Below are 12020 nucleotides of genomic sequence, written 5' to 3'. Positions count from 1 at the left end.
TTTTTTTTTTTTTTTCTTCTATCTTTACATCACTTTATAGTTTTCTGTAAATGTTATGTTTATTGGGTCCCTAAGGTTGGGGTCACCCATGGTGGACAGGTTTCAGGTGAGTTTCCAGACAAAGACAGACTAGGAAGAAGGAGACACGAACTACTTCCGAATATTTAGTCACTGAAAGTCTTATGAATAGCAGAGAAACACTGTCAGATATAGTGCCAGCAGAAGAGCCCCTCAGCTTGAAAGGTGCTCAAAATGCCACTGGGGAAGAGCTGCACCTCAAAGTAGAATTAACTGTGATGATGCAAATGGAGTAAAGCCGTGGGAATAAAGCTCTCGGGACCTTCACTTGCTGTTGGGGCACAACTCACAATGAAGAGAAACAGCTGTAAACATCAATTAATAATAGGAACATGGAATGTACGAAGCATGAATCTAGGAAAATTGCAAATTGTCAAAAATAAAATGGAACAAATAAACATCAATATCTTGGGCATCAGTGAATTGAAATGGACTGGTATTGGCCATTTTGAATCTGACAACCGCATGGTTTACTATGCCGGGAATAACAAATTGAAGAGGAATGGTATTGCATTCATCTTCAAAAAGAACATATCCAGATCAGTCATGAGGTATAACACTGTCTGTAATAGGATAATATACATGTGCCTACAGGGAAGACCAGTTAACGCCACTATTATTCAGATTTACACACCAACCACTAAAGCAAGTGAGGATAACTAGAAGAATTCTGCTAACTTCTTCAATCTGAAATTGATCAAACATGCAATCAAGATGTAGTGATCATTACTGGTGATTGGAACGCAAAGGTTGGAAACAAAGAGGGAAAGATCAGTAGTTGGAAAATGTAGCCTTGGTGATAGAAATAATGCTGGAACCTCATGATAGAATTTTGCAAAATCAATGATTTGTTCATTTCAGATACCTCCTTTAGACAGCATAAGAGACTATTATACATATAGACCTCACCAGATGGAATACACAGAAATCAAATTGACTACATCTGTGGAAAGAGATGGTGGAAAAGCTCTAGATCATCAGCCAAAACAAGGCCAGGGCAGATTGTGAAACATCATCAGTTGCTCATATGCAAATTCAGACTGAAGGTGAAGAAAATGAAAACGTCCACGAGAGCCAAAATATGACCTTGAATATAGCCCACCTGAATTTAGAGATCATCTGAAGAACAGATTTGATACATTAAACACTAAAGACCAAAGACCAGAAGAGTTGTGGGATGACATCAAGAACATCATACAGAAAGAAAGCAAAAAGACGTTGAGAAGACAAAAAGAAGGAAAAAATGAAAATGGATGTTAGAAGAGACACTGAAACTTGCTCTCCAGCGTAGAGATGCTAAAGCAAATGGAAATAATGAGGAGGTAAAAGAGTTAAACATAAAATTTCAAAGGTCAGCTCAAGAAAACAAAGTAAAATATTACAGCAAAATGTGCAAAGATCTGGAGTTAGAAAACCAAAAGTGAATAACACGCTCAGCTGTGGGAACTAAAGAAAAACTTCAAGCCTCGACTTTAGTTATTGAAGGATTCTCTGGGCAAATTATTGAATGATCCAGAAAGCATCAAAAGTAGGTAGAAGGAATACATGGTCACTGTACTAAAAGGAAATGGTTAATGTTCAACCATTTCAAGAGGTAGCATATGATCAAGAGTCAATGATACTGAGGGAGGAAGTCCAAGGTGCATTGAAGGAATTGGCAAAGAACAAGGCACCAGGAATTGATGGAATAAAAATTGAAATCTTTCAGGAAAGTGAGGTGGCACAGGAGGCACTCACTCATCTGTGCCAAAAACTTGGAAGACAACTATTTGGCCAACTGATTGGAAGAGATCCGTATTTGTGCCCATTCCAAAGAGAGGTGACCCAACGGAATGCAGAAATAATTAGACAAGCTCTTTGATATCTCACACAAACAAAATTTTACTTAAGGTAATACAGAAATGGCTGCAAGCATACATTGACAGAGAACATCCAGAGGTTCAAGCCAAACGAGGGATATCATTGCTGATGTCTGATGGATCTTGGCTGAAACAGAATATCAGAAAGATGTTCACCTGTGCTTTATTGACTACACGAAGGCTTTCGATTGTGTGGATCTTGACAAGCTATGGACAACATTGAGAAGTATGTGTATTCCAGAACATTTCATTGTGCTCATGAGGAATCTGTACATGGACCATGAGGCAGTTGTTCGAACAGAACATGGGAACACTGAGTGGTTTAAAATTAAGAAAGGTGTGTGACAGGATTGTATTCTTTCACCATACTTATTCAACTTGTATGCTGAGCAAATAATCCGAGAAAGCTGGGTTATATGAAGAAAAACGTGGCATCCAGATTGGAGTAAGACTCATTAAAAACCTGGAATATTCAGATGATACAACCTTGCTGTCTGAAAGTGAAGAGGTTTTAACATATTTACTGACGAAGATCAAAGACTACAGCCTTCTGTATGGGTTGCATCTCAATGTAAAGAAAACAAAAGTCCTCACCACTGGACCAATAAGCAACATTCTTATCAATGGAGAAAAGATTGAAGTTTTCAAGGATTTCATTCTTACACCAATCATCAATACTCATGGAAGCAGCACGTGTTACATTAGGCAAATCTGCTGCACAAGACCTTTTTAAAGTGTTGAAGAGCAAAGATGTCAGCTTGAGGACTGAGGTGCACCTGACCCAAGCCATAATATTTTCAATAACCTCATATGCATGCGAAAGCTGGACAGTGAATAAGGAAGACCATAGCAGAATTGATGCATTTGCATTATGGTGTTCGAAGAGAATATTGAAAGTAGCATGGGCTACCCAAAGAACAAACAGATCTGTGTTGGAGGAAGTGCAGCCAGAGAGCTCCTTGGAGGCCAAGATGGCCAAAGTTTGTCTCCTATACTTCGGACTTATTGTCAGGAGGGACCAGTCACTGGAGAAGCATATCATGTTTGGTTAGGTGGAGGGTCAGAGAACAAGAGGAAGACCCCCAATGAGATAGATTGGTCAAGTGACAATATCAGTGGGCTCAAGTGTGGCAACAGTGGTGAGGTTGGCCCAGGAATGGGCAGTGTTTCATTCTGTTGTGCGTAGTGTCACTATGAGTTGGTACTGACTTGATGGCACCTAACAACAACAACAAGGATTGGCCAGGCACTGAGACAGTGACTGAATTCTTTATAGTTTCTTGTGTATCTCCACTGTCACAATTTGTTTCTCTTCCTTTTCCATGTCCTAATTCATTCTCAACTGTGTTGGCTTCTTGCCCAAATGCTAGCTAAATAGCCTTCTTTCTGTCTAACCACATCACAACTCTGCTGAAGTCACCCTTTTAGATTTCTTTGCTTGACTTGTCTAGTTTTCATCTATCTTTATTCTAAACTTCTTAAAGCCGCCCTATGATATAAAGAACCTCAGCACTGTTGTCAGGTAAAATAGGTTTGAATCCAGACTACTATTTTACTCTTCACGTGAACTGGAACATCAGTCAATTTTTCAGAGGTTCACGTTTCTTCTATTTTAATATGGTATTTGAAATATGTTGCTTGCAATTTTTTTCTCGTATAACTTTCTTTTCCTCTTTTAAGGAGATTTTCGGGTACTTAATCTTCCTGATTTTTATTGTTAACTGTAGTATAATCCTGTGGAGCAGAGAGACTGTCTACATCTGTTTTAGTGTGCCTTCCTTTTAAAATTCTTGCTCACTTAATGCATGAGGGCTACATTCAGTTAGCATGTTCACTTGTGTAAGTGAAATGAAACAGCAAGAAAGTTTCAGAATTAAAATTTGAGAATACGTTGTTACCAGTTTTGTGGTATATTTTTATGACTTCATGTTCTTTCAGTGTTTATTCTTTTAGCTACTACTAGACTTGGAATGCATATGCTTACAGGTTATTTTTTGTCTGTTCATTCTGTCCTCCCTCAGCTCTTACTTTTACCACATTATTCTGTTTTCTACATAAGCTTTTGAGGATTCTTAGAATGATACAGCCATTTCACAGGTGGTGGGTACTGAGCCTGCAGACACCATTAGGAACAGAATCTAGGTCTTTTCAATTTCCACTATGATGTTCTTTCTCAGTATACCATGACATTCATGTGTTTAACAAATTCTTTAATTATTATTGAATAATAGAAGATGTTTAGGAGAAACAATCTGAGAAATGTTTAGGTGTGATACAGTATTTTTTTAAATTTTTTTTAAGGTTTTTATTGTGGATTGAGTGAAAGTTTACAGGGCATATCATCAGTTTAAAGTCAACAAATCATACACCTTGTTTCATTACAATGATTATACTCCCCTCCATGTACCTTCAGTTAACAGTATTTCTCTCTATCCACTTTAGCTTTTTCAAAAAACAAGCAAACAACAAAAAAAAACACTCAGGCATGTATAATAATTTATATCTCCAAAGGGCACATTCTACTAGTCTGCCTCCTAGCCACCAGCTCTTAGTCCCTCTCTTCTTAGTTCATGAATCTAGAGTCCTCAGCCACTCTCCGTCTCCATGCCCCCATTTCTGCCTCCATCTCTGGTGCTGCTTCTTCTGTGGATAAGGTCACAGGCCAGGAGCACACCGAGTGGGCAGTCTACTCAGGTTTTTAATTCCCAACGTGAATCTTAAGGCTGTGTCTTCCCCCATTGGCTAAGGCTGTGACTGCACAATCTTTTCCGTTACCCGGTTTAATAGCTTAAATTTCTAAGGTGTGCATTCCTGTTTTAGGAAAGGAAAAAGAAAGATCATCAAGTTTCTGCTTTCTTCGGGAAGTAGTCAGTTTGAAAAAGAGAGATCATAAAGTCTTTACTCACTTCAGGAAGTAGTCAAAGAAAAAGAGAGCGACCATAGTCTTTACTTCAGGAAGTCATGAAAAAAAGAAAGATTACCTGAATACAATAAACAGGATTATTTTATATATAGAGAGAGAAAGAGAGAGAGTGAGTCCTGGTGTGGTGCTGTGGTCTAATGCATCAGAATGCAAAGTCATTTGAACTGCAAGGTTGGTGGTTCAAGGTCACCACCTGCTCCCTGGAAACCCTATACAGACAGGGTTGCTATTGGTCAGAATCGACTCAATGGCACTTAACAACAACAAATATATATACGTATGTATGTCTGTATGTAACCCCCCCCTGCCACATTAAGCAATATAGATACGGTAAAGAATTAAAAAATCTATTATCTGAAATAGGATTCCTGATACAGCACTGCTGAATAAACACTGGACAGCTAACTGTAAGACTGGCAGTTCAAACCCACCAAGTGCTCCTTGGAAACGCTATACAGCATTGCTAGGAGTCAGAACCAACTGACAGCACTTAACAACAACATAGTCTGAAATGTGCTCCCTATTGATCCCTTGGGAAAGATAGATACTTTATGAGCCTTAAATCTCATACTTAAGTTTGTGGAGTTTTGAATGTTTGAAGTTACATATAGAACTCCTTTATCAATTTATATAGATTTCAACAAGCTACCTTATAGTGTTCTGGTGTGGTGCTGTAGGCTAATGCGTCAGACTGCAGTCATTTAAACTGCAAGGTTGGTGGTTCAAGCTTACCAGCTGCTCCTTAGACACCCTATACAGAGTCGCTGTGGGTTGGAATCAACTCGATGGCACTTAACAACCTTTATGTATTTTAGGATCTTTAAAAAAATCTTTAAGTGGTGATGATTAAGTTACAATTTGGAAAATAGATTTGTAAAATTAATCATTCAGACTTTTATTTTTAGGGATCAAGGTGGGCGTACATTGTGTGGTGTAATGAGGATTGGTCTGGTTGCAAAAGGCTTGCTGATTAAAGATGATATGGACTTGGAGCTGGTTTTAATGTGCAAAGATAAACCCACAGAATCCCTGTTAAATACAGTCAAAGATAATCTTCCTATTCAGATTCAGGTAAGTACAGCTTAACTGCATCTTAGGGACAATTTGTAGAAAGGTAAAATAGGGAATGACCGTGATGAATTCAGTAATGAAAGATTGGTAATAGGAGTAGGTACAGACCCAAGGAATGCTAAATCTCTTAATCAGTCACTAATCCATGATATTTAAAGCAAATTTCTGGTGATTGATAGGATTTATTTACCCAAGATGGCTGTTATTTTCAGGTATACTTAAAAAGTCTTAAACTTTTCAGGTGTATGTGAGAACCTCCAGGCTTTTCTTTGAGACTAGGTTATCAGCATTATATAACTCTTGAATGGATTGGTATAATGCATACTGGAATTGAAAGGTTGAAGAGCCTAGACAGTTGGAGGCTTTCAGAGATGATAATTTTCAAATTGAAGTCTCAATTAATTTAACAATGACCCCATCTATTCTGTTAATGGAAAGTCGCTATTAATTCTCTGTTTTCAAACCTTTTTCACATTTAGAAAGTTTTAATGTTGGTATGCTCCCTGAAGGATGCTAATGAAGACTGCAGGCTCCTCAACACTGAAGGCAATAGGTCTGAGACTATGGTCTCCCTAGGGCCTGCCATGCCAGCCTGACTCAAGGCTGACTGCATCATTTCACTGGGGAATTGTGATCATCTTTTAGTTTCAGATCTGTGTTAACTGTGGTTTAAATGCATTATAATCTTTTGATAATTTCTTATCAGTTAGTTCTTTAGTCATATCCTTTAAATCAATATCAATCCCTAGGGTCCAGACATCTTTGAGTTATTGAATACTACCTTTTCTCTTATCTTGTTTTATTTGCATTTCTTCTAAAAGGACTGTTTACTTTTCAAGTAATATGAATTCTAAATTTGGTTTTATTAGTTTTATTACTGGTTCACGTTCTTTTATATTCACCAACTGACCATCAAACTATTTCCTGATTTTTTTTTTTAATCTGTCATTCCTGACACTCAGATTTGAGTTACTTGTTGGCATATACCCTACATTAATTTTGGGGGCCACTATTTTATTTTCCAGTCTGCCTTAGATCATGAAGATATGTTTTTCTAAGTGAAAAGACATGTTTGACTTTTCCAATTTGTTGAATAAAGCTTTAAGAAATGGACAACAAAGTAACAGGTTTCTGACTAACTATACGTTTTTAAAAATTTAAATGTTAATAAAATTCCTTTCATTTTTGGTACTTTTGTATTATTTAAATTTAATCTTTATTTCTACTCTACATAGTGTTGTTACCTTGGAGTCTAGAATAATATAATACTGAAGGGATCAGACACATATGATGGATAATAGAATAACCTGAAGGGCTTTTCCAACTATCTCACCCCTCCTTTTCATTTCCCATAGTGAGCCCTGTTTTGCTTGAGAGTAGTTACATTCTTCAGGTGTGTCACGTTGGAAAAGTTTGAGAACCAGGGCTATAATAAACTAGAGTTCTCAATCTAAAAAAAATCCTTCATGTTTCTTTAATGTTGAAGATATTGATAGAGATTGGGCCAAGCTTTATTTTGCATTGATAGTTCTTAATCTGTCCAAATCACAACTGTGTGAACTCTGCATTACTCATCTCCTCATTGAGGCTCTTTATTTCTGTGCAGCACTGTTTTAAACTATCCTTGAGGAGTTAGAAAATATTCAGAGGAAATTCAGAGAGAGTGCCGGCTGTGCAAAAAGTTGAAGCACCTGGGACTTTTTAGATTAGAGAAGACAAAAAGAAGAAATAAATATCTTTAGGTCTTTGAAAGGCTGTCTTAGAGACTTTAAAAGAGGCCTAACCTCTTAAAACCAATGGTGGAAATTATGAGACATGCATTTCAATTTATCATAGTCAGTAGAGTTGTCCAGCAGTGTAGCTGACTTACTTTGTGTGATGGTTAGATCCATTACCATAGGCTTTTGGATAAAGATACATTTCCCTGTAAACTGAGGATGTTAATTTGATACCCAGGTTAAATGATATACATCCATAATATGCAAACACATTATTGATAATAATTCAGGAAATCATTTAAGTGTGATTTTTCACCTTTACAATTCTGCCCCTGAGTTCTCTTTATGTGGGAAACCACTCTCTGATATATTGTATTTTCTTTTAAAGATCTTTTTCCCTACTGTACCAAAACTTTATAATTTATCTGATACACTTAATTAAGACTATGTACTCTTTTCTTAGAATTTCTTTGAGCACAGGAGGCGAAAGATGACCAACAATGGAAATCACTTTGAATTAGTGTATGCTTATTACTTTGGCTATGTCTGTTCAACTATGGTAATCTGCCTGCATAATAAAAACATTAATTGGTCTCATTCTATGGTGGTGGTGGTTGTTGTTAGTGTCTTAGATTCAGTTCCAGCTCATTTAGCAACCCTTTGTAAGTTTTCAAGGAGCAGCTGGTGAATTTGAACCACCGACCTTGCAGTTCAAACTGAACTTGCAGTCCAGTGCATTATCCCATAGCGGAACACCAGAGCATCTTTAATATTCTTCGAGTGGCAAATAAATATGAGCAGTTTTCTGTTTCTCTAGTTTAGTTCTTCCAATTACGGTATGACTTTTCCCTTGTTTGATTTCCTCTGCTCAAAATTAGGGTAATAGGTTTTCTCTTTCTTATACATTTTCAAATGCATAATGTTAAACAGGATTTTGATTTAAATTATTTTAATGCATATGAATTAGAAACATATTACTCGTATCTCCATTCTGCCTGGCTACTAATTGTCAGATAATAGTGACGAAATTTCAGCACCAAGAAAATCTGTTTTATTTAATATTCTGTTTTATATTTAATATACAACAGTATGTTAAATAGGAAGCATGGTGAGTCTATGAGATAAGCACTGGACTGCAAACCACAAGGTCAGAAGTTCAAGCCCACCAGACACTCTGGAGAAAGATGAAGCTTTCTGCTTCTGCAAAGATTTATAGCCTCTGAAACCCTATATAGAGTTGCTATGAGTCAAAACCAACTTGGCAGCAATCAGTAACACAATAATAATACGTTAAGTAGAAATTTAAATTATAACTATAATTGGCTGGTGCTTTTTGGAAGACCCTTAAGTTATGTATTTATAATTACATGCAAAATTAAGCAACGTATTCCAAGTTTCTGTGTGGATGTCAGATACATCCTATAATGGTAGGACTCACTGATAACTATTCTCAGAGAAGCAGAGTTACTCATTTGTATTTATTCTTCATTGTTTAGTTGGTGCAGAGATTATTTTTTATTTGAGCTTACTTGATTCTTTTTAAAATTATACCTGCATAATGTTACCATCCCCAGCTATTTATTATTCTGTAATTGTTGTTGTTGTTAAGTGCTGGTCTGTCAATTCTGACCCATAGTGACCTGTGTAGGGTTTTCAAGGAGTCGCTGGCTGTTGAGCTTGAACTGCCAACTTTGTGGTTCAAACTGACTTTGCAGTTGCAGCACTTTAGCCCACAGAACTACACCAAGATGTTGTTGTTGTTAAGTGCCATTGAGTTGGTTCCAACAAATAGTGACCCTGAATAGGTTTTCCAAGGAGCAGCTGGTGAGCTTGAACCAGCAACCTTGTGGTTCAAACTGACTTTGCAGTCCTGCGTGCGCATTGTGCTACAGCACCACACCAGGATAGTACTCTAATAATTGCAAGAACAGTAATTTACTCTTTGTCACATAAATGATGCTACTGGTAATTTTAATTTCAAAATTTATAAATAAAGGGCTTAGATATTGTTTATTAATTATACAGATAGATGATTTACATTGTAGTTGCTGTTTGAAAGATGGAGAATGTGAGAATTTGCTTCTAAATTGAGAAAAAAAGTATTACCCCACACGAAACTTATTACAGACTTTAACTTTTCTCATAGTTATACTGAATAGTTAATAACAATTAAGAAATGAGGGGCAAGTGTTCATTTTTTTTGAGATTGTAATCTATTAATTGGGTGTTTTTGAAATCTTGGTGACTTTCAGAAACTCACAGAAGAGAAATATCAAGTGGAGCAATGTGTAAATGAGGCATCTATTATAATTCAGAATACAAAGGAACCCACCCTAACTTTGAAGGTGATACTTACTTCCCCTCTAATTAGGGACGAATTGGAGAAAAAGGATGGAGGTACATGTATACATATATACATATATCTTTTTTTTGTTTTGTTTTGTTCATTTAACACCACTCTTGAATGTGAACTAGTATTTTTGGATTTAGAAAATAACTATGTAAATTTGTTTTATGCCACCATAATATTTTTAAAGGCTCTATTTCCACACAGTCATTATATTTTATAATAATGTATATAAGTTCAAAGTATAAAATATGTTAAAACTATATATTTATCATGTTGCTCTTTTTAATTTTCAAACCATTTTTGTTTTCTGTTTTATTTTGTCTGTTATTGCACTAGCTTATTGATATTAACCAATCTATATTGTTTGGTTTAATAGTCAGATCTCATGATTTAGTGTGGTTCTAAGCAGTGTTGTTTTCAAATTTGCTCACTTGTTTTCAAATTTTTCACTCAGTGTTTTCAAATTACTCATTTGCACATTGCCCTTGAGTCCTGATAAGTGTATACTGTAACCTTGTAACATTTATATTTTATTTAGTGTCCTGTGTATAGATTTGCCTTATACAGAATAAGAGATGTAAATTAAGTTTTTTTTTTTTTAAATAATGTTTTGTGTGAAGGCTTTTAACCTTGTTAATAGTTTGAGTATGATATATGTAGGAATCATGCTTGAAAATGTCTTTCTCCTGAATTCAGGTTAAAAAGAATTGCTGTATTATAAATTCATTCACAAAAAAGGGGGGAATTATTTATCTTTAGTTTTGAGAAGTAATGATGGAGCTGTATTGGGCTTCTTTTTCTGCTGTCTTTATACTGTCAAGTTAACTTGTTTCTACCTCTCAGTCATGTCCCTAGAAACTTGCCATGTGATTTTTCTCCTGTGTCAGACCTTTGACCAACTGGCCACTCTCTGTCATGACAATTTAGAGGCAGTTCAAGCCATCTGGGCCAATGGAGACTCCCTGTTGCTGTTTTTGCATCACTAGATTTCATTAAGTCCCATTGCTCACTCCTCTACCTGAAATACTAGTGTGGTAAGAAATATTGGTCAGTTTCTTAGTTTCTTTTAATTTGCTGATAAGAGTAACTAATTAAAAACATTTACCAATGAAGTTAGAATTTAGAATTCTGGCAAGCATGACTCATAGGATTCCTTAAAGAAAAAGTGATAGACTCCTCTAAAAAACTTTTTTGGGCTAAATAAAATCAACTATGCAATACCCAACAGATAGAAACCCAACACACATTAAGTCATTTAAAAATCAAAATGCATTTAATCTCTAGTTGGATTTGTGCCTGTATATATTTTTGCTGTATATAATATTTTTGTAGCAGCACCTCTGAAAAAACAATCTTAAATGGCTTAATTTGTTTAACAGCTTTATAGTCACCATTAACTGTAGAATTATAAAATTATTTCTGCAGTATCAAGATAAATGTTAATGCTGGTAAGCTGTGTTCTATTTGAACCTCTGATATAAAACCAGCCATTTGTAAGTGTTGTTATAATTATGTTGTTGTTGTTGTTAGGTGCCATCGAGTCGTACCAACTCATAGTGACCTTATGCATAACAGAATGAAACACTGCCCGATCCTGGGCTAACCTCACTATTGTTGCCACGCTTGAGCCCATCGATGCTGCCACTCTGCCAATCCATCTTGCTGGAGGTCTTCCTCTTTTTCTCTGACCCTCCACCCTACCAAACATGATAACCTTCTCCAACGACTGGTTCCTCCTGGGAATATAATTATAGGTATTATTAAACATTGTTTAAGTATAGGGTCATGAGACAAAGACGGAAATTATTGCCAAAGACTAGGTAATTATACAGTTACTTACAGCTCTGGTAGCGTAGTGGTTACAAATTGGGCTGCGAACCTTAAGGTCAGCGGTTCGAAACTACCAGCCGCTCCGCGGGAGAAAGATGAGGCTTTCTACTCCCGTAAAGATTTACACCCTCGGAAACCCTGTACAGGGTCGCTATGGGTCGGGACCGACTTGATGGCACTTAACAACAACA

At 36.4% G+C, this 12020-nt stretch overlaps 1 protein-coding gene across 1 annotated transcript in view; it reads left to right on the top strand.

The window, feature by feature from the left end:
* The window catches only part of STRBP (spermatid perinuclear RNA binding protein), an 88516-nt gene that overhangs the window by 24326 nt on the left and 52170 nt on the right, over positions 1 to 12020 (top strand). Inside the window, exons 3-4 of the mRNA XM_006834743.1 lie at positions 5766 to 5931; positions 9902 to 10046. Of these exons, the coding sequence (XP_006834806.1) occupies positions 5766 to 5931; positions 9902 to 10046 (311 nt within the window). The remainder of the gene's footprint in view (positions 1 to 5765; positions 5932 to 9901; positions 10047 to 12020) is intronic.

The sequence above is a fragment of the Chrysochloris asiatica genome, unplaced genomic scaffold (genome assembly GCF_000296735.1).
Source record: "Chrysochloris asiatica unplaced genomic scaffold, ChrAsi1.0 scaffold00014, whole genome shotgun sequence".
Taxonomy (NCBI): domain Eukaryota; kingdom Metazoa; phylum Chordata; class Mammalia; order Afrosoricida; family Chrysochloridae; genus Chrysochloris; species Chrysochloris asiatica.
The sequence above is the reverse complement of the archived record's forward strand: the minus strand, read 5'-3'. Positions and strand labels throughout refer to the sequence as shown.